The 22,700-nt window shown below is 40.2% G+C and overlaps 4 protein-coding genes across 8 annotated transcripts; 1 reads left to right on the forward strand and 3 right to left on the reverse strand.

The window, feature by feature from the left end:
- Positions 1-5,865: 5,865 nt before the first annotated feature.
- On the reverse strand, positions 5,866-6,480 carry LOC133730976 (uncharacterized). The gene has a single exon (XM_062158464.1). The coding sequence runs from the start codon at positions 6,478-6,480 to the stop codon at positions 5,866-5,868; it is 615 nt and encodes a 204-aa protein (XP_062014448.1).
- Positions 6,481-8,562: 2,082 nt separating this feature from the next.
- On the reverse strand, positions 8,563-13,791 carry LOC133728233 (uncharacterized). 5 transcript variants are annotated; one of them, XR_009855690.1, is made up of 6 exons: positions 13,180-13,769; positions 12,764-13,047; positions 10,866-12,443; positions 10,410-10,475; positions 9,414-9,594; positions 8,563-8,975 (listed from the first exon to the last, which is right to left on the reverse strand). XR_009855690.1 is itself a non-coding variant. In XM_062155635.1 (2 exons), exons 1-2 carry the CDS (start codon positions 13,068-13,070, stop codon positions 12,319-12,321), a joined length of 441 nt encoding a protein of 146 aa, XP_062011619.1. In that variant the 5' UTR covers positions 13,071-13,791; the 3' UTR covers positions 11,537-12,318. The 5 variants fall into 5 exon arrangements, 2 of the variants coding, with proteins under 2 accessions (XP_062011619.1, XP_062011620.1); XR_009855691.1 differs by having other exon boundaries at positions 10,866-10,935; positions 11,150-12,443; positions 12,764-13,766; XR_009855692.1 differs by lacking the exons at positions 8,563-8,975; positions 9,414-9,594 and adding an exon at positions 9,694-10,155 and having other exon boundaries at positions 12,764-13,771.
- Positions 13,792-14,668: 877 nt separating this feature from the next.
- LOC133730977 (cation/H(+) antiporter 15-like) lies at positions 14,669-17,976 on the forward strand. The gene is made up of 3 exons (XM_062158465.1): positions 14,669-14,764; positions 15,523-16,593; positions 16,741-17,976. Exons 1-3 carry the CDS (start codon positions 14,669-14,671, stop codon positions 17,974-17,976), a joined length of 2,403 nt encoding a protein of 800 aa, XP_062014449.1.
- Positions 17,977-19,905: 1,929 nt separating this feature from the next.
- Positions 19,906-22,485, reverse strand: LOC133728234 (ras-related protein Rab11D). Its single transcript, XM_062155637.1, has 2 exons — positions 22,131-22,485; positions 19,906-20,618 (listed from the first exon to the last, which is right to left on the reverse strand). Exons 1-2 carry the CDS (start codon positions 22,349-22,351, stop codon positions 20,183-20,185), a joined length of 657 nt encoding a protein of 218 aa, XP_062011621.1. The 5' UTR covers positions 22,352-22,485; the 3' UTR covers positions 19,906-20,182.
- Between the last annotated feature and the right edge of the window lie 215 nt (positions 22,486-22,700).

The raw sequence follows: 22,700 nt of genomic DNA on the forward strand, positions 1-22,700 counted from the left end.
TTCAAAACTTCTGTGGCTTTGAGGAATAATTTAATAAGTAAAATATATATCCCAAAGTTAACTGTACGTATTTTAGGCATTAGAATGAGAGATCACACACACACAGAGATCATAGCAACAATAGTAAATTCTTTAGACTTTCAAGGGAAAAGACAGATTCATTTCTTAAGGTTTAAACTAAGCACCATGTTTCTACTCGAAACCAGGGTTGCAATGTTGGTGTAATGAAGGTGCAACTTATTGGTAAATTAATCTTTCCAAACATTTATGGTAATCAGCTCAATAATTGTCACAACTCACAATCATACAGTTAAAAGGAAAATTTACCAATAGAGCTAGGAAACATTTCTTCAGCTACCCTGTGAGGATTCATTGGCTATCAAGGCTTTACATAATTCATTGGTTATATATAAGGACAGGCACGTAATAATCATGATAACTAATTAATGTACTCTGGCTGAAAATGAAGATTAATATATTACAAATTGAGACAGAATCAATGAGACCAACAATTCCAAAAGCTAAGAGAGAGATATTATGAAGGAGAAGAGAACACAATTGATATTATCATTTCTAGTGGTTGATTCGGTACAGAGATTCGAAGAGATGGGAGAAGAACCTACCAAGGAAGAATTGTACCTTTAGTTGAGGCAGGGCTTGAAAGTACGTTGTTCCAAAAACGATGAAGGTGAAGTTGGAGAAAAAGGAAGGTGCACGGTTCTCGTTCTGCGGCCAACTCCAATGATAGAAAGAAGCTCCCGACCCATGATAAGAGAGCGGTTACTAAAATTCTACTTCAATTCCCAATTTATTAATGCTGTTGAAATTTTGAGCATTTAATAAGGTTTTAACTGTTGCCGGTTCTTTTTATTGTATCTGTTGTGGTGCGATGAGGACATTTTCCATGTTCTTGAATCTTGACTATATTAGGGACAACATTGGCTGTTGGATCTAAACTTCAAATGAATTAACCAATGCAACCAAGCATTTGCTTAATGTGTTCATTGGCTTCATTTGGTTTCTTTATATTGGGACCTATGAGTACACAGTTTTTGTAATATAATTCTGAGGACAGATTACTGTTGTTTTTCCACCGATATCATCATAATAAAAGTAATTGCTTAAACAGAATACAGTTTCCCTTTGAATTTTATAAGTAACTCTTTTCCTTGCATAACATCTCTTAAATGTAGACCCCACTAGCAGAATAGAGCATTACGTACGTACTATACGCAATTGGTACCACTGAGCCATTCTGTGTTGTTTTGGTCCTAGTCTAATATTAACTCTCTGCTCGTAAGTTGCATGCATATGTATGAAATAGAAACCCAACTGGATCGGAGGCTGCTACAGTTGCCGGAAGCGGCGTGGGTCTGCTTTTAGCTAAAGTTTATTATGAGATTGCAGAATAAGAACCGACAGCAACCACTGAGGTGCACCGAACAATAACCATTGAAAACCGACCAACAGCCGACGGGAACCGAACAAGAACCAATATGAAAACCGACCAAGACCGATGAAAACCGAGCAAGGACCGATTTGGCACCGACGAAGAATTGATGGGTGAAGGCTGACGGGGTACTGGGAAATGGACCATTCAGTAAGCTGCTGTGTCGTCTGTCGCCGCTGCTTCATGGATTGTCAATACTTAGTGAGGTGAAGTCTTGAAGGAGAGAGTAAGAGCGCCCCCGAAGCTTTGAAGCAAGCTGGGAAAGTGTAGGGCCTCGACCAACAACCGATGAAACCGATCAAGAACCGCCAGGAACCGATGAAAACCGATTAAAACCGACCAAGACCAATCAAAAACCGACTAGAACCGACCAAGAACTGATGAAACGGAGCAAGAACCGATCGGAACCGACTAAGAACCGATGGTGATATCCTAAGGTTTCTGAGAAATGGATGTACGTATACTGCTACGCAAACTACTCTCTGGTCTCCGACCGGTAAAATATATATTACCTGCAATTCTCCGTCTAGCAAAAGTCTTAATTAATTCTCACTTGTTTTTTCTATTTTATGTTTGATAAGTGTGCGGGTCAAAAACTCACAGAATCATGAAATAAGTTGACAGAGCAGCGAAGACGACTCACTCTTGTTACTTGCAAGTTAATTTATATGGAAGCTATGCGTACTACCAGTTTTGAAATTTCTCTTGGCTTATTTTCCATGGAAAACTTCTGACCAATCTGGAAAGGTTCAAAGGAAGACTCACTCCTGATGCTCTTTGCCCTATATGTGGACATGACAATGAGTCTTCATTTCATGTTTGAAAGATTGCTCTTGTGCTACCATGGTTTGGAAGCAAGTTATTGTTCCAATTCAATCTACAGTACCCTCAGTTTGGATCGAAGGGTACCGACCGAGAATGGAGGGGCACCGAACAATAACGGATGAAAACCGAACAAGGACCGATGAATACCGAGTAAGAACCGATTTGGCCCCGACCAAGGACCGATGGGTGTGTGTCGTCTATGCCGGAAGCTTTCTTGGTCAATACTTAGTGAGCTCATGAAGTCTTGAAGGAGAGAGTAATACCGCAAGCTGGGTTAGTGTAGGGCCGATGAAAACTGATTAAGAACCAATTAAAAGTTTAAAACCAACTAACAACCGATGAAAACCGATTAGAAACCGATTAAAACCGATTAGGAACCGACCAAGAACCGATCAAAAACGGACGAGAATCGATGGAAACAGACTGAAGAACCGACTAGCACGGACAGAGAACCGATGGAAACCGACTAAGAACCGATGGGTGATATCTGACCAATACTGGGAAATGGACATACTGTTAAGCAGCTATTATGTGATCTGTGACCGGAGCTACCATTTTATCTTCCTTGCCTTGGCTTGTCGATACTCGAGTGAGTTCAAGTGTTGAAGGAAGCTGGGTTAGTGTAGGAGATCGGAAATGTCATCATATGCGACTTGTGTAGGAGTGATATATAACAAGAGACTAGTTGATCGATGATATTGTGAGCCACGAGTGTGGAGGCAGAAAGTAGGTCTTGCTGTTTAAATTTTGGAAAAAAAATCTGTTTAATCCATATACTATGACTCTGTCATCGTTTCAGTCCCTGACATTCTAATTTAATCTGAAAAGTCCATGAGGTCACAATTTCAGTCCAATATGTCATCGCCGTCCAAATGCTTCGTTAACTAGCTGATGCGGCACACAATTAGACTCCACATCAGAGCCATGTAAGCGAGGTGGATGGTAAAATGTCCACTATACCCCTATTCAATTTCCTTTCTCTTTTTTCCTTTTAGTTTCTTTCATTCTTTTTTCCTTTTCTTTTCTGTACACCTAAATCGACCACCACCGAGCTCAGATTACCCAATCCCAATCGCCCATAGACCACCACCGAGCTGCCTATTCATCTTCTTCTTCCTCCTTACCTTCAATTCAATCCCAACAACTTCAAAATCTAACTACCCAAAAACAAAAATAAAAAACTCAAGCATTGAAACACCGAATTTGAAAACCCAATTTCTTAACAAAATCAACTCCCACCAATTGTACATTGGAAACCACTGCCCAAATTGGGACTATTGTTGCCAGAATCACTCCCAATGGAATCTAGTAACTCTGATTTTGGCTTGCGATGGAATTTTCTCAAAATTGGCTTAAGCATGGTGGAATCCTGTATTTTTGAGCTTCTGGGTATGAACGTATGAGTGAAGAAACAATAGAGAGAGACCTTTTTCAGCAAAGCAGAGAAGCAAAGGAGGAGCTCATGATAGCCTCAAACTACCCAAAATATAATCTTGGGTGAAAAAGCAAATGACTACTTTAAAACCAAAACAACAACAAAGAAGAGACAGTGTGGCATTTTCTAAGAAAATTACAGGCACCAGTCTCCACCGACACAGAAGAGGTAAAGAAATAGTTTAATGGGTGTTAAACAAATTAGTATATAAAATATCAAGCTTGAAACTTTAGGTTCAGTTGGTAGGAAGAGGAAAAAGAAATTGACAATATTCTCAAGCTATGTTTGGCTGAGTGAATAAGATCTGAAATTCTCCATTCCCAACTTACTCAGCTCAGATTCCAAACCCTTCTTGGCCTTGACCAAAGCCTCCACCTGCTGCGTCTGATCGTGGTCTCCTTTAGGAGCAGAGAGTTCAGCGACCTTCGACGACTCGTCGTCCATGGAGGCGGCGACAAGCTTCTGGGTGGTGTTGTGGTTGTGGGTCTAGGCTGGGTTGCTTCTTCTTCTTGATTAGTGGTGTCTTTGGGTTGATGGATTGCTTTCTTTTTGGCCATTTTGAAATGGGAAATGTGGGATTTAGGAATTTTAGAGGACTTCTGCCAAGAGAGAGCTTGGAGAGAAAGCTCGGTGGTGGTTATAGTGGTTTGGGTGTGAAGAAGAAGAAGGTAGGAAGAAAAGAAAAGAAAAAAAAAGGAATAAAAGAAATTAAAAAGAAAAAAAGGAAGGGAGAAAAATCAGAAAGGTATATTGGACATTTCACCATTATCGAGCTGAGTTGGTGTGAGAGATATTGCTACGTCAGCGGCTTAACGGAGTTTGTGGACGGAGAATTAACGGAATGGACCTATTGGAGGGAAATTGAGAAGCCAGGGAGTTTTTGGATGAAATTGAAATATAAGGGACTAAAATGATATTGAATGCAAAGTATAGAGACTAAACAGATTTTAACCCTTAAATTTTTATTTTCAATCTGTTGAAGTTGCTAATGATTTTGCATTCTAAAAAAATAAATAAATAAATAAAGTAAAAAAGTTGCTGATTTTGAATGCATGTATCTGGTAGAATCCTTTCAAAGCCTCATTCCCTAGTGATCAGATCTTACCCTTTATAATGCATGCTAACCCTTTTTTTTTTTTGTCCAAAAGAGAAATTCATTAGGCCACAAGGGTGAGAAAAGTAGAGAAAATACATCAGGAATAAACGAGAAGAGAAACAACTAAAAAACAACATCAAACACAGTAGCTAAAATAAAGAAGCAGCAGCTGGGACATAATCAAGGAGGCCCAGGAAGGCCAAAATGCCTGCTAACCTGCTAATCCAAAAATTCTATAATTTGATGCCCATTGAATTTTTAATAAGACTAATGCATACATGTTCTCATAGCTGGCCTGCCCATGCGAATCACTGGCTAGGATCCCCCAAGAACACAATTGTTGAAGTTTCCTGCATTTTCCCACGAGAGATATAATTCCGTGCAAAAATAGATTTAAAATTCGCGGTTTTTTATTTTTAAGATATCCATCAAATGCTTCCACTAGCTACGATCTCTTTGCTAATTTCTCTTCCATTTAGAACAACAACACGAGTCGACATCACAAATCAAACTATTATTTCACTTCAAAAATTTGAGAATTACTTCAATATTTTTCTTTATGAGTCGACAGAAAAGTTCCTAAATTTCAAACTCATCACAACTCAATATCATGCAACTTTAAAATAGTACCAAGTATAGGTTTTTTTTTTTTTTTTTTCCATCTATTAGACAAGGTAAGTGCCCAATTTTTTTTTTTTTAGCAAACCTCGACAGAGCGAGGGAAAATTATTGAAAGAAAAAGAAAAACGAGTACATCAAGAAGGTGCAAGGGGAAGACAACAACCTTACCCCTCGAAAGATTAAAGAGACATGCCTCTTCAAGAACAACTAAAGCACTACAAACTAGCTAAAACAAAAATTAGGAAGACCTAAATGGTCTCAAGCACAAAAAGAAATTGCAAATTGTGGAATCGAATCCCACCAAATCATATCAGACAAAGAATAATCAAAATTTGCTAAAGCATCAGCAACTTGATTACCCTCTCTATAAATGTGTGAAGAATGAAAGTGCATCTGAGAAATCCAATTAAGACAATTACCCCACTCCACTCGAAGTTGTCATGGCACCATATGAGGAGAGCGAAGGAATGTGAGAACAAGAGATGAATCAACTTCTAGCCAAACATGCTTCCAGTCCCGAACCCAAGCCAACTCAATAGCTTTGATTACCACCATTACTTTAGCTGCAACTGAGCTTGGGATATCTAAACTGGAGGAGAAAGCACCAAGAACCTCACCCTTATAGTCTCGAAAAACTCCACCATAACCCGCACTCGGTGAGTTCATTTTCCATGCCCCATCCGTATTAATTTTAACCCATCCAATTAAAGGAGGATGCCGATTTACCTCTATGATACGGGGTGCACGACGAGGTTTACAAGGAACCCCAAATCTCTTAACTACACAAAGATCCTGGATAGAGTTGAACATGCAGCCAGTGGCTATGCGGCCGGAAGTATTTACATAACCTGAGATCATCCTACAAGCATGCATAGCATTGGGCACAATACCTTCAAACTTGCACCTATTTCTTGTTTGCCAAATGAACCACAGGGTTGAGCAAAAACAAGCGATCCATAACTCCTTTAGTTGAGGGCTGCGACCAACTCTATGGCCCTTAAACAAAAGCTCCAATAATGTGCCAGGAAGACCACCCAATTCAAATCTTCCCATCATGCAAGTCCGTATTGATGCAGCAAAAGAACAATTAAGAAATATGTGCTCTAATGACTCACCATGCTTCCTACAAAGCAAGCAAATTGAACCGAGAGAGACTCCCCGTTTTTGCAAAAAATCATCACAAAGGACCCAGCCTCGCAATACTTTCCAGACCAAAAGAGACATACATGGAGAGACATTCCCAATTAAATTTCAAAACTTTTTGTGCCTTTGAGGAAAATTTAATAAGTAAAAGAGCCCAAATAAACTATAGTTTAGGTAGTAGAATGAGAGATCACGTACACACAGATCATATAGCAACAATAGTAAATTCTTTAGAGTGTTTAGACATTCAAGGGAAAAGACAAATTCATACCTTAAGGTTTAAACTTTAAACTAAGCACCGTATATGGTTTAAACCAGGGTTGCAATGTTGGTATAATGAAGTTGCAACTTATTGGTAAATATAACTTTCCGACAATTTATGGTAATCAGCTCAATAATTGTCAAAACTCACAACAAAATAGTTAAAAGGTACCAATAGAGGAAACACTTCTTCAGCTAGGTACCCTATGAGGATTCATTGGCTATCAAGGGTTTACATTCATTGGTTATATATAAGGACAAGCACGTAATAATCATGATAACTAATTAGTGTACTCTGGCTGAAAATGAAGATTAATTACACATTGAGACAGAATCAATTAGACCAACAATTCCAAAAGCTAAGAGAGAGACATTATGAACAAGAAGAGAACACAATTAATATGATCATTTCTAGTGGTTGCTGTTTCGGTACAGAGATTCGAAGAGGTGTATGGGAGAAGAACCTACCAAGGAATAAGAATTGTACCTTTAGTTGAGGCAGGGCTTGAAACCAGAAATACGAAAACGGATGAAGGTGAAGTTGGAGAAAAGTAGGAGATTGGGACAAGCTAGCTATGGTACTGTGATGTTTATCATACACTCATTTTACATCTATTTGAATAAAAATTACAATTATTTGAATCAAAATTACAACATTGAGAACAAAGTTACCATATTCATTTACACTATTTACATATAATTAAACAAAAATTACAACATTGACAACAAATTTGTTCAAAAACTTGTAACAAGGTCATAAATGGTGTAATTACCATTATTAGAACTAAGATTACACAAAATATGACTCAACATTTCCACTTTGACAACAAATTTGTTGTCACACTTATAAATGTGTGTATGAGATACGGGTATGTATTATAGAATTTTCCGCAGAAATAAGAACCGACAGCAACCACTAAGGTGCACCGAACAATAACCAATGAAAACCGACCAATAGCCGACGGGAAGCGAACAAGAACCAGTATGAAAACCGACCAAGACTGATGAAAACCGAGCAAGGACCGATTTGAAACCGACGAAGAATTGATGGGTGAAGGTTGAGGGGTACTGGGAAATGGACCATTCAGTAAGCTGCTGTGTCGTCTGTCGCCGCTGCTTCATGGATTGTCAATACTTAGTGAGGGAAGTCTTGAAGGAGAGAGCAAGAGCGCCACCGAAGCTTTGAAGAAAGCTGGGACAGTGTAGGGCCTCGACCAACAACCGATGAAACCGATGAAGAACCGCCAGGAACCAATGAAAACCGACAAGAAACCGATTAAAACCGACCAAGACCGATCATAAACCGACTAGAACCGACCAAGAACTCACTACAAGAGAAAACGAAAAATGTGATGAATAGAATTCGTCACAAAAAGTCTAAATTCCTCGCTTAAAGTGATGAGCGAGGAAATCAAGTTGTCGCAAACTTTCCTCGCTTAAACCCCCTCACGGATTACTATATGCGAGGACTTTTGGTTTCCTCACAAATGAACAATTGCGAGGAATGTATATTCCTCACAAACTAAGAATTGCGAGGAATGCATATTCCTCACAAATTGAGAATTGCGAGGAACACATATTCCTCTCGTATTAATATTTGTGAGGCTCTTGTATCCTCATTGTTAAGAATATGTTGTTCATTTCACAATTCTAATATATGCTGTTATTTTACTTGCTGGAAGCCTTGAAGATAAACAACAAATAAAAGGCATAACTAAAGAATTATCAATAACACTTTGGACTTATTAAATAAAGAATAATTATTACATATAGTTCCTCAACTGCAAGAACAAAAGATCTTGGAAGATGTTTAGTTCCTTAATTACATATACAAAAGATACTCTCTAAGTAGAGGTCCATGAGAATCAAGGCATCAATTTAAATCCTCCATACCAAGACACCTGGGAAGTCATCCATGCCTTCAACATTATCAATCCTGGTGCAAAGCATGCCATTGTTTTTGCCAGTAAAATACACCCCTGTAATTTGTTAAAGATCATCCACTAAAAAGATTTTAATTTTGCTCGACTATTATTGGAAGCTTGTCACTCAAAGTCACTTGTATGACTGAAGATGAGTATCCAATGATATGCCTCTTCAACGAGCTTTGCCCTGAAATCTTTCATCCTCTTCTTCATTTTCTCCTACAGCAAAATGAAAAGAGATGACTACATAGCCGACAAACAAATTCAGAAAATTTATATCATAAGTTCAGTAATAATCTGACATTGATCAACCCACAACAAAAGTTACACCACCACCAAAAACCTATCAAAAAGTAGTACTTTATGGATGATATTAGCTTGAACAATAAATCCTAATATCCTATTCAGCATAAATGAAAGCAGCACAATCAAAGACTATAACTAGGGAAAAGCAGGATAACAATACTAGATCACATATATGAACAGAGGAAGTGAACAACCTTTTTGTAATGTCATTTCCACTTGTGACCAGGACTCAGAAAGAGATACGAGCAAAGCTATCCATATGAGATTTAAAATATTTCTATCTTTGCATAACATTTAAGACAGAGGGAGCCACTTACAAAACGGCACATATGAAATTCGAAATATTTATACCTGAACTCTGACGTGTGCGCTGTCGAGGTGCTAGCCTTTGATGGGGTAAGTTTCATGGATGAGAAACTCAAGATGGCTGAGGAACAGTTGTGGGTTAAGGTGATGGTGTTGGTTGAGGAGCTTGTATTGCATCTGAGCATGGAGGCAATGTGAACTTTTTTTTTTCCCATTGAGGTTTCATCTGCACTCAAAAATCCCAAAATGTAAAATACAATAAAGATCATGACCAACCAAAATGTCTGTTTTATATTTAACATAAGAAACGGAAAATTTTCAAGTAGTTATGTATATAAACACCTAGGAATGGAACATTAGCTACATAACCAATAAAGCTTAATGACTCTAATGCATAGTATGAGTCTTGCCACCAACATAATCACACAACTAGCAGCAAAACATATATCATAAGCAACACAAAGGTATGCATGCCCTGCAAATCAAAAGTATAATCTGGACTTACTTGAAGCAATAGTAGACAGCCCATTTCTTTCCACACAATTTAATAATAAATTGTAAACTCATAATCTGCTGATCAATTCAGAAACATGATCTGTTTTCTCTCTTTTCTTTTATTCACCTACTTAACTCTTGTTTCCCTTGCAAGAGAACCAACAAAAGCTTCAACTTATAAAGCAGCTTTGTATCTGGTCTTAACATGTGCATGCCCTATATATATATATGCTCAACCACTAGAATATATGGTGTACAAAGCCTTTTGAGTTAGCTATGTGGTGTACAAAGCCTGCCATATTAGTATCTTAGAAGACTAAATAAAGTTGATAAAGTTCAAAGATGTGCTACATATGTTGGTCCTGCAACTGATATTAACATAAAATCTACCCATAATGCAGAGACAAAGATACTCAGAGTTTCATGTTATATAAGAAACAGAGAGGATTTCACATTTGTAGATGGTCCTGATAAACAGAAATGTGAATAACTACATAAACTAAACAAAAAAAATCAAAATGAATAGTTATGGGATGTGAGGGATACCAGTTCCATGAACTGATCTCACTCTAGTCCAGTTGGTACTCAGAGCTCCCGGCTACCTTCTGTAAACTGCCAAAGAAAGAAAATAGTCCATTCAGATATGAATAGGAAACTTCATGATTCTGTTTATCACTGAATTGAGACCAATTCACCAAACAGTCAAATATTTCAATAAAAAAAACAAATTGAAACCAAGAACCTCACCTCATTTCCCTTTGCTAAGACCCAAGTACATTATCTTAGTAGAGCTAAATACAGTACTTGGATAGTTGGATTGTAGTAGTATAAAACAATCAAACACTATCTTAGTATACATCAATCAAATACTATGCTACCAGAAATAAATGGCCCACTAGAATTCTCAACTCCAACTAATTAAAACGAAACAATATATTAATTGTCAAAACTGTGGAAGAATATTGTTCTATGATCTATCTAAATAATCCTCTACATGATCACCTGGAACTCGGCCAAATCAGAAGTAATAAGATCAAGGAAGGTCTCTTTTCTGCACGGAATATAAGATCACCTGAACAAAATTCACCAAATTCAAGTAGGCGATCAAAATTCAAACTTGAAATTGCAATTCAGTAAATTTAAAAGAAAAGAATCAAATTAAACTGATATACAAGTCCAAATCGACCAAATAACATATACAAATGGATTAAATTGAACGAATGCTGGCATCAAATTCAAAAAAAAAAAAAAATCAAATTGAAAACCCTCGATCCTCGATCACTGACCGAACTGAGCTGCAAGGAGCAAAGGCAAGGCAGAGGCCGATTTGATGATCGAGAGGTCGGAGAGCGACCTAATTTTGGCGGAGGTGGAGAGCTGGTTTGAGATTTTGGCCGGCCAAGCAATTGCCGGACGGCGACTGCCTCGGAGGTGTTTTTACCGGCCAATCTCAAGGACGCGGACAATCTCGGCAGTGCTTTGAAACGGGAAGCAAGTGGGCGACGCGAGTGGTGAAGTTCTTGAGCTCCTCGACGACGCCGTTGAAGGCGGTTCCGCCGGAGAAGACGAGGAGGGAAGGCTGGGCGGCTGGGATTGGGTTGCGAGTGGAGGAGAAGGAGCGGCGGCAATGGTTAGGGTTTTGGAGCGGGAGGAGATTTTGAGAGAGAGAGGGAGAGAGTGAGCAGAGTTTGACCGGCCTTCTATCTCTTTTTCATTCGAGAGGGAAGTTTAATATTTGGCTGAAAATTTTGGCGCTTTTAGCCGAATCACGGCATACAAGGAATTATAACCAAGGAGCTCAAAGGGAATTTTTCCCTGAAGGACACTAGATGGAAGACGATTGATAAGATGGGAGGAAGCATATACAGCATCACCCCAAAGATACTTAGGCATATGAGCACTAAAAAGAAGGGCACAAGCCATATCAAGTAAATGACGGTTTTTCCTTTCGGACACTCCATTTTGTTCTGGTGTTTGTGGACATGTAGCTAGGTGAACAATCCCATGGGTTTTAAAAAAATCATGGAAAACATGATTAACATATTCTCCCCCATTGTCTGAACGAAGAACTTTAATGGTGCTATGGTATTGTGTTTGAACAAGAGTGCGAAAGGTTTGAAAAGCTAGCTGGAAATACTTCATCTTTGGTTTTAAGAAGAGCAACCCATGACAATCTCGTACAATCATCAATAAACAACACAAAGTATCTCATACCCGATACGGTAGGCTCTCTAGAAGGTCCCCAAACATCAGAATGAATCAACTCAAAGGAATAACACTCTTATTAGAAATACTAGGAGAATAAGTAGCACGATGACTCTTGGCCAAAACACATATTTCACAATGTAAGACAGACTCATCCACACCAATAAACAAAGTAGGCATGGTTTTTCTCATGAGACTAAAAGAGGGATGCCCTAAACGGCGATGCCACAACCAAATTTCACTTAGCTTATCAGAACTCGAAGTCAAAGCGGCGCGGGACTGTGCTCCTGGTTTCTCCCCTGCGTATGTCTGATCCAGATGGAACAACCTGCCCCTCAGATACCCCCGACCGATTACCTCCCTGGTGAGAAGATCCTGAAAAATCACATACATAGGATAAAAGGTAACAGAGCATTTAGACTCAATATTCAACTGGGGAACTGATATCAGATGATGAGACAAGTCAGACACATATAACACATTATGAAGTTCTAAAGTAGGAGTAATACGAATTGACCCTGACCCTAACATAGAGAAAGCCTCACCATTGGCATTGGTTACATATGACACTGGTGGGGAAGACAATTCAGTAAAATATGATTTATCATAAGTCATATGATCGGAGGCACCAGAATCAATAATCCATGTATCAGAACTAACAAAGTTAGAAACCTTTAAAGCCATACCAATCTTACCACGACCAACTATAGAGGCTGTAGGAGTAGCCCCACCTGTCGTACGATGATCCTGTCCGGCCACACCATAAAAGTCTGGTTCGTGGACTAGCTGAACCGCAGCTGCCTTCGCTTTAGGACGATAACCCTTCTTTTTAGGGTACCCGTTCAGCTTCCAACAAGTCTCTCGAACATGTCCAAGGTCATTGCAATAAGAGCATTGAGGACAAGGGCGGTTGGTGAAGCCTTGTGGGACAGAAACCTCAACCTTCTGGACCTCATGGATCTTGGAACTCTGACCTTCACTGTCATCACCACCCATTGCCATAGGACAATAGCAAACAACACACAAATCCCAAAGTATGCAGCGGAAAACAGACAAAAGACTTAAAAAGAATAATAATAGAACATGCAGTTTTTTTTTTTTTTTTTGGAACCTGTTGCACGGGTCGGGTTGACTTGTTGCACGTGTCGCCTTGTAGCTCGGGTCCGGTCGCTTTGACTGCAGAAGCTTTGATTGCAGACGCCGGTCTAGTAATCAAGGAGGAGGAACGATTCTGGGCTGGTAACCAAGAACGACGCCGGGCTGGATCAAGAGAGGATGACGCCGATCTGGGTTGATGAGAGATGGCGGCGGCGGTCTCGGGCTGAAGACGAAGCCGACTGGGCACGATGAGTGACGGCGATCTTGGGCTGAAGACGAGCGACTGGACTAGAGTAGCAACAGCGGATACGACGGATCTGATGCCGGGTTTGGGCGATGGAGGATGGACGACGATCTGGTTTGATGCCGAATCTGTTGCAGAAAGAAGGTGATTGGGTCTGAATCAAGGAAGACGACGGCGGTCTAGTCTGGAGACGAAGCCGGTCTGATCGATGGAGGTGGCTGGTCTGATGACGTTGAAGTCCAAGAAGAAGACGATCCGGTCGTTCTTGGATGAGAGATAACGACGGGAGAGTAACGTCGTTTAAGGAAAAACAATAACCCTAACAATGGGGTTTTTGAATTAATTCCTCGAACTAAGAAAATTAGAAGTAGAAAATAAGAGACAAAGTCCTCTCGGATCTTTGCTCTGATACCAAGTCAAATAAGACGAGATATAGAGAATGAATTTTCTGATATATTATTAAACCCATTCTGTAGTGTATATAAACAGATTACAATCGTACTACAACTATTGTGTACTACTGTACTACACTACATATACAAGGTAAGTAGCTACAACAATATATTCCCTTGTAATCTATTCCTAATAGGGAACTATGACTCACGCTAACACATAAATCATTGTACTTGTTTTGAAGAAGCTCTCAAGTCTCAACAAATTAAGCTCTATCGTGATCCCTAAACACAGCACCTAATCCTCTTCTCATTTTAGTTTTAATTTTCCGAACATAAACCGACTTAATTAATTGTATATGCTATAACATTCATCATCCACCGGACCACCGGAATTGTCTGTAATTACTATTTGTGGACAATATAATGAGCTTCATGGGAAAAAGAAAGATCGATATTGTTAGTGGTTCGTTATTGTTGTAAACTTTATTAACTGATTCTATGTTGTTAGAACTAACAAAATATACACGTACTTTCATACAAAACCGAATGAAAAAAACTGTCCAGGAGAGATGAGAGGGAGGTAATGAGCTAGCAGCCGGACAATCAAAAACAATATTGAAGAAAACGCGGCAAATGCTTAACCAAACACAGCAGAGACATGGTACCTAAACCCTACATGCATTACAAATTTACAACCAAGCCATTTTCTTTTAGTTCATCAATTTGGAGAAGAAGTTAAAGATTGCTGCCGGGGGGACGGATGGGGTTGTAAATCACAAGGAGATTAAGACGAGGAGGAAGAGGATCGGAGAAGGCTAAAATCTGGACAAGACCACTGGGCCACAAGGAGGTCGACGTACATAATGTTGGAGATATCTCCAGCGTTGAGAGCAAACATTACAGCTCAAGTTGAAAAGTTGGGATTTGCTCTTCCTTATAACAACAGAACCTATACAGTGGTATGTTATAATCTATTTGTTAGGAAATCAAGTAAGCAACTACAACATTTGAGACTTCCCACGGACTTGATTCTCCCTGTCTTCTTAGTCCAAATGGTGAGCATCATGTTCGTTTCTAGCATTCTCGTGCTCGCCCTCAAACGCTTCCACCAACCACGCATTGTCGCTCAAATTCTTGTGAGTAGTTTTGATCATTCTATCTGGTATTGAATTTTAAGTTTGATCAATGTTATAGATGTTTCATTCATTATATATACCGATATGATAATCAAGAGAAAATTGAAGAGAGAGCTGGACTAGGACGTACCATAAGGTGACTCAGACTACCACCTAGATTATATAAGGTCGGCCTTGAACATATAGGTCGATTAGGCTATTACCTATGGCCCCTCGATGCTGTGGTCCTTCAAAACATACGTTCCTCGTTATATTTACTTAAAAAGACAAAAAGAAATGCATGGACATCAGGACATATATGGAGCAAGCTATAAGGGTCGATTATGAACTCCAAAATTATGCATTTTAATGTCTATTTAACCATGGAGGGTCCGCCATTTTTTCCATTTTTTGGGTGAAGCTTGTGCGCGTTTAACTTGTACTGATGGAGCTTAATGTAAGGAGCAGCAGTAAAAAAAAAAAACTCATTGATCAAGGACCTTCGAATAAGTGTAGTTTGATATTTAAATTTGAAAACATTCTTCGCATCAAACTCGATCTTCATCTGATCTTTAATGTTGATTATATGAATCTTTTTGCAGGCTGGCTTTCTCTTGGGGCCAACTCTTTTGGGGGAAATTTTGAATAGATTACACATGTTTACCTCTTTTGCTCCATTTGAAAGCGTGCTGAGCTTAGAAACTATAGGAAACCTGGGCCTAGTTTACTACATGTTTCTGGTGGGATTAGAACTTGAACTAAAGCCAGTAATCCGTGCCGGGAAGAAGGCTCTTAGCATTGCCCTCGTAGGCATGGTGGTGGCCATCGCCAGTGGTTGGGGCTTGTTTTTTGTCCTAGACGACAACATCAAGCCTAATCTTAAGTTTCTGAAAGCCCCAAATCAGCGAGACAACACACACTCAGGCCACTTGTTCTGGGCACTCGCCCTCGGCACCACAAGCTTCCCAGACGTGGCTCGACTCCTCGCAGATCTTAAGCTCCTCCACTCCGAGCTTGGACGACTTGCATTGTCATCTGCTGTCATCTCCGACCTGTGCTCGTGGTTCCTTTTCATCTTGCTACTAGCACTAACCAATCTGACGGGCCACTTTTTGGTGGCGGGACTGACTACCCTGGCCTTCGTATGGTTTTGTGTTTTTGTACTCCGCCCAGCTCTTCCAAAGCTGATCCGCTTCGTAGCGAAAAACAAAGAGGACAAGAGAGACAACTACAATGAGCTCCATGTGAGCTTTGTTCTCATGGGGGTTCTGGTATGCGCCATGATAACTGATTCGTTAGGTACACTATCCTACGTTGGGGCTTTCGTGTTTGGAGCCATTATGCCGAGGGGAGAGCTCAGCAAATTGGTCGTAGAGAAGATCCAACCCTTTGTGACTGGGATTATGATGCCCCTTTTCTTCTTAATCGTCGGGCTACGATCCAACATGTGGTTTGTATTCAGTTCACATGATTCTTATACGCCCTTTCAATTCAAATATGCAAAGCGTTTCATGCTGGTTCTCTCCCTGGCTTTCTTACCTAAGATTGCCGGCAGTTTTGTTGCCGCTTTAATCCACAAAATGAAACCTTGGAATGCACTGGCTCTGGGAGTAGTCATGAACACCAGAGGCCTAATGGCACTCTTTATTCTCAGCACCGGCAGGGACCTGAAGGTACGTGTGTGTGTGGAAACAGTATATACACCCACATATATAACTTATAAATTATAATCTGTCAATATAGCTAAATACTGTATTATTCATCTATGTGCTGCAACTGCAACTGGACATTCTTAAATTGCATGTCCATTATATGTGCAGACCTTGGACCAGAAAACATTCCCAGCAATGATCTTAGTGGTTTGGGCACTGATGATTCCGATCGGACCATTCCTAGCCTACAGTTACAAGACCACCAAGCATTTCGGGCAATACAAATATAGGAACATACGAAGCATAGGATCCGACACAGAGCTTCGCATCCTTGCATGCACCCACGACTCACGCAACTCACCCGCCGTCATCAATCTTCTTGAAGCTTCCAATCCAACCAGACAGTCCCCGATCCAAGTCTTCGCTGTCCAGCTTGTTGAAATGATTGGCCACACTTCCGCCATGCTCATTGTCCATGATGCTTGCAAAACCAACGATGAAGGGAGCAAGCACAAGGCCGGACAAATATCCTCATCCTTGCCCTCCAATCCCTTTGAACTCTACGCAAAGGAAAGAGAGAATGTCCGTGTCCAGGCACTCACCATCGTCTCGGCCTACGCCACAATGCATGAGGACATATGCAACTTTGCGGAGGACAAGTGCATTACCCTTGTGATTGTCCCGTTCCATCAACAATCCACCCTAGACGGAACCATGGAGGAGTCCAACCCTGCTCTCAGGGCAGTCAATAGAAATGTCATTGATAACGCACCATGCTCAGTGGGTGTTCTTGTGGACCGTGGGCTCGGTATATCCCAGATCTTCAAGTCCAACATCAGCAGCCATATTAGCTCCGATGACGTGAGCTACCACCGCTTTGCTGTATTTTTCATTGGAGGGGCAGATGACCGTGAGGCATTAGCGTATGCAAAAAGGATGGCTAGGCATTCCAGGGTTGACCTAACAGTTGTTCGGTTCATCTTAAATACAGAGGCATGCTTAGATGATGCTGACTACGACAACGAAATTATAGAGGCAATGGCAAACACTGGGAGGCAAAAACAGCTTGATGACTTGTACCTGGATGGTTTTAGGGTCCATACAATGCACAATTCCTCCATAAAGTTGGTAGAGGAGGTGGTGAATAGCTGGGAAGAAACTCTGGACGCCATAAACGACATGGAGGGTGATTATGATTTGTACATAATGGGAAGACGACATGGAAGCAGCAGCCCGTTGGCAGTGACATCAGCATTGGACAGCAGCGACTGTGATGAGCTAGGTACTCTGGCAGAGGCGTTGGTGTCTTCTAGCTTTTTTAAGGTTAACACATCTATTCTCATAGTGCAGCAAGGTGCTGCTGTAGAGGAAATACAAGATGAGTCGGATAACCAGGAAATGTGAACATGTTAATTGGAATGAGATTTCAAATTCTATTTCAAAATTTAGGGTTTAGATTGGCAGAGCTCTTGTCAGGCACTATAATTGATTCGACCCATGCATACTTGTGATCATGTGTCATGTTAATTGGAATGAGATTTCAAATTCGATTTCAAAATTTAGGGTTTAGATTGGCAGAGCTCTTGTCAGGCTCTATAATTGATTTGATCCATGCATATTTGTGAACTCATTGAGAATTGATACCGCACATCTTCAATTAGATCCTTTTCTACTTGCTAAATTAGGTATTACTCGATCTAGCATAACGTTATAGTTCATAAAACTACTTATTCAGGAAAGATGACATCTCATAATGCATAATTTGTATAATCAAGATGATGCCTGAAAAGCCTAATCTTCACAATGCAGATGACATCTCCTATAGCAAGTTTAACTGCAACGTTTTCAGATACATATGATCATGAAAATGAGCATTTAGACTAGCAATCAAACGGTGAGCATGTGACAAACCATAAACGTAAAATCATCTGCACTTACCGCTAGGGCTGGGCATCCAAAATCGAAGTCCCGGTACCGTTCCGAAACCGTCCCGAAATCCGCCGGTACGGGCCGGGACCAAATTCTGAAATTTACTATTTGGGCCCGGTACCAGTACTAGCCTAGTAGAAAACTAGAAACTGATTGATCCCGTCCCGTCCCGTTAAAATTAATTAAATTAAATCTTTAATTTTTTATATTACTTGGTTGGTTTTGATTGGGTAGTTTGTGGGAACACAAAGGAATGACCACACCTGATCAAAACATTTTGACCTAAACTAAACGCCTAAACGGCCTAAGGCCCTAAACCGCTAAACGAAGACATCGATCGATCCCCAATTCTTCTCTACTCTCCACTCTCCAAAGACATCGATCGATCCCCAATTCTTCTCCACTCTCCACTTTCCACTCTCCAAATCTAAGCTCTCTTCTCTACTCTCCACTCTCCAATTCTTCTTCTGTTCTTCATCTAAATCCCCGATCCCCAATTTGTTTCCAATTTCCCTTCACACAGCAAGCCCGATCCCCAATCCTTACTTTATTGTGAGGATTCAAGGCTTCAAGCACCATCCTCGACCTTACTTTCGAACCGATCCGAAACAACCGAGGAGGAGCTCGATTTGGAGCAGTCCGACCCGGAATCGTGGGCTCGTGGCTTTTTTCATCATCATCAACAATCATGGAGGCTTGGTACTCGCTAATCTGTTCGATCTGTGCCATATGAAATCGATTTGATTTTGAAATCGAGGAGAATCGAAGGTGTGGAGGGAGGGTTGAAGATCTGGGGTTGAGGGCAAAAGGAGATACTGCATTACAGCCATTACTGCAATCTGCAATTTGCATTACTGCACTTGTTTCCTGTCATAATCTGCATTACTGCAATTTGAATTCATAATCTGCAATCTACAATTTGCAGTTTTGCACATATTGTATTATTTTCCATCTTCACTAGTTCATTTCTTCTTTTCAAGAAGTCTTCAATTCATTGTAGTATTTTACATTGTTTGATTTGGTTTAAGGCAAAATCGATTGTGTAGACTTATAAGTTGCAGTGCTAAGAGGACAACTGCATCCTAGAATGATTGAAATCTAGAAGTTTTGGATAGCTGTTAAAGTACTTAAGTGTGGGGAAAAAAAAAAGAAAAAGGAATCCGGTATCCCGAATTGGGCCCGGGCCCGACCCGATCCCGGTCGGTTTCGGTACCAACTTTGAAAAAACGTAGTCCAGTCCCGTCCCGTCCCGAATAATATTTTCGGTACCGGGCTCAGTATCAGTCAGTAACCGGCCCATCCCCAGCCCTACTTACCGCAAATGTATTATTTGCAGGAGATTGCACACGTATATGAAACTCACCCTAATATTATGTATCCAATTAAAGGTGGGGCACTCTGGTGTAAAGAAAAATAAAGTGATGTTGATACAATTTTGATATTTAAATTTACCAAATATATCCTTGGGGAAAACAAACATAGAAAGCATAGTTGGTGCTGAAAGGCGATTTAAATGGGCTAATCAGCATTCACAGGAAATGTCACTAATTTTGGATACTATAACTAGCTCAAGCACTTGAGGAAAACTTCGTGTTTCGTATCCTCTAGTTTGTATCCCTCTGAAAAATATTACACAAGGTAAAGAAAAGCCATATTCATTCAATCAGTTTTGTTACCTGCCCTAGCTTGAGCAGCACCCAACTCTCTTCAGAGCAGACACATCATCTTTTATATTTATTTTCTCTCCTTTGGCTGGGACAGATGAAGCCGTTCCATTTTCTCCCCCTTCGACTGCCTTCTTGCTCACAATATGGTAGATTTGAGTCAGGACTTCAGCAAATGCGTTTTCCACATTGACTGCTTCCAGTGCAGATGTTTCCATGAAGTAGAGTGACTCCTTCTCAGCATAGGACTTTCCATCTTCAGTTGAGACAGCTACAAGGTGGCGAAGATCTGATTTGTTTCCAACCAGCATCACAACAATGTTGGAATCAGTGTGGTTCCTCAATTCTTTCAGCCATCTGTCAACATTCTCAAATGTTGCATGGCGAGTGACATCGTACACAAGAAGTGCACCCACAGCTCCCCGATAGTAAGCGCTTGTAATGGCACGGTACCTATGAAGTCAAGAGGAACATTTAAGTGACATGATTGAATAAGTTTTGCGCGTGCACACACACACACACACGAAATAAATAAAATAAAAAGAATGAGAGAGAGAGATTAAGAAGAGAAAGGTGTGGTAGGTGTGCATAATATATGATTTAAAATCTTTGGTCAATAAGAATTGAACATAGTCATGAAAGGGTTATAGCAAATTAAATTTTAGCCATATATTAGCAATAGTAGTTTGATATAATGGCATTTCAGTCTTCAAGAATGATACAAAAAACAAATAATTAAACAATGAAAAAATTCTAAAAATGAAAGCAATAATCATGAGCATATAGTAGCCCTTTAGTAATATCCTACAACGTGAGCCCCAATAAGCAAATAAACTTAGTCTTGCCCACATCAAACCAATGTCATATAACAAGTTATCATTCTCTGAGCTGACTTCCTTCAATTTAATCTATTTGAACTACCCAAAATGACCTTGATTTTCTTTATGAGAATCAATTGACATTTGATTGCTTAAGAGTCTCAAACACAAGCACATATGCCTCTCAACTAATCAGCTGCAATGACCATGCATGCATAAAGGATTGAAAGGAAATAAGAAAAGAAAACAACAAGCTACACACTTCAACAGTTTTCCTTGCCATCAACTTACTTGAATTTCTGATTGTTAAAATATATGTGGCACAGGTGCCATCTTGGATTAGTCCTGCTCTTTCTAGTCTACCCTTTCTCTCTCAACTACCCTTAGATGAAGATTCACTAGGTCACAAGAGGAGGCATCATCCCTGAGTAGGGTTTTTGGTATGGCAAGGATAGGGTTTTTGATAGGGGGAGGATGAAGGGGAGGTGGAAATAATTTACAAATTGCCATTACTTAAGAAGGATAGAGGTGTGTCCGATCCTTTTCAATTACCATCCCTTGTTTTAGTTATTGCTGTGATCCTGTGAACAAATCAATCTCTTTTCTTTTTCTATCCTAAATTTCTACTTCGACTGAAGCCAAATTTGTATTCTATTGCTCGGTACATCTAACAATGACGGGCCAATCTCTTGTTGACTGTTACTTGGCATAATCAAAACTTCACAGGAAAGCGATTCCGATGTTTCTTATCTAATAATTTCGGTCTGAAACTAAAAGTCTCGCATTACAAAGAAGCATTCCACTCAATTCAGGATCTACAAAGACTGCCATAGACAAAAAAAATCAACATCTATGCATGGATCTCGAGTTTTCAACCACACAGAGCCATCCAAGATCTAAAACCCACCTACTATTCTAACAAGAGAGAACCCCAAGTCTTCCTAATCACACCAATTTCAAAGAAAACAAGCAAATAGAAACCATAATTAACCAAATCTGAGCTCAACAAACCCACATGCAACCACAAACCACCAAATCTGTCCCTGAAACTCACCAAATCCCACAAATCAAACTCATTTCAGCACCAAAATCCACCAAAACACAAAAGAATCGATGAGAAGAGAAGAAGAAGAAGAAGCAGTAGTACCTTTCTTGGCCAGCAGTGTCCCAAATCTGGGCCTTGATGACCTTGCTGTCGACGTTGAGGGTTCTGGTGGCGAACTCGACGCCAATGGTGGACTTGGACTCGAGGTTGAACTCGTTCTTGGTGAACCTGGAGAGGAGATTGGACTTGCCGACGCCGGAGTCGCCGATCAAGACCACCTTGAAGAGGTAGTCGTAGTCGTCGTCGGCTCTGTACCCGGCCATTGCTCTACTTCCAAGCTTTCTTTCCTTTCGGAGTTTCGGTCTTTGATATTTTGGGGGAAGAGAGAGAAAGACTGAGATTTGCAGAGAGGAGAGAGAGGGTTTGGGTGGATAGAGAGAGGTGGGAAGCGTGAGAGTGTTTTTAAAAAAGCGCCAGAAAAGTTTGATAGCGGAGATGGCCTTAGTTGTCTACTGAGGGAAGGCCCATGTGATTACAATGACCTCCTCGGTTTATCCTATGCTTTTTTATTTGTTTTCTTAATCTTTTCCTAAATTTTACACTTGGATCTATGTATGTGTGATATTTTGATAGCGGGATTTACTAATATGGGCGCCTAAGTTTTAAGTGAGA

Source organism: Rosa rugosa, chromosome 2 (genome assembly GCF_958449725.1).
Source record: "Rosa rugosa chromosome 2, drRosRugo1.1, whole genome shotgun sequence".
Classification (NCBI taxonomy): Eukaryota; Viridiplantae; Streptophyta; class Magnoliopsida; order Rosales; family Rosaceae; genus Rosa; species Rosa rugosa.

Coding starts and splice junctions, on each gene's coding strand:
- LOC133730976 (XM_062158464.1), bottom strand. CDS start 6,480: ATGGGAAGATTTGAATTGGGTGGTCTTCCTGGCACATTATTGGAGCTT.
- LOC133728233 (XM_062155635.1), bottom strand. CDS start 13,070: ATGGCAATGGGTGGTGATGACAGTGAAGGTCAGAGTTCCAAGATCCAT. Junction 12,444..12,754: donor AGTTGGTCGTGGTAAGATTG/GTATGGCTTTAA, acceptor GTGATTTTTCAG/GATCTTCTCACCAGGGAGGT.
- LOC133730977 (XM_062158465.1), top strand. CDS start 14,669: ATGTTGGAGATATCTCCAGCGTTGAGAGCAAACATTACAGCTCAAGTT. Junction 14,765..15,522: donor ACAACAGAACCTATACAGTG/GTATGTTATAAT, acceptor ATCTTTTTGCAG/GCTGGCTTTCTCTTGGGGCC. Junction 16,594..16,740: donor GCACCGGCAGGGACCTGAAG/GTACGTGTGTGT, acceptor TTATATGTGCAG/ACCTTGGACCAGAAAACATT.
- LOC133728234 (XM_062155637.1), bottom strand. CDS start 22,351: ATGGCCGGGTACAGAGCCGACGACGACTACGACTACCTCTTCAAGGTG. Junction 20,619..22,130: donor GACACTGCTGGCCAAGAAAG/GTACTACTGCTT, acceptor TTGACTTCATAG/GTACCGTGCCATTACAAGCG.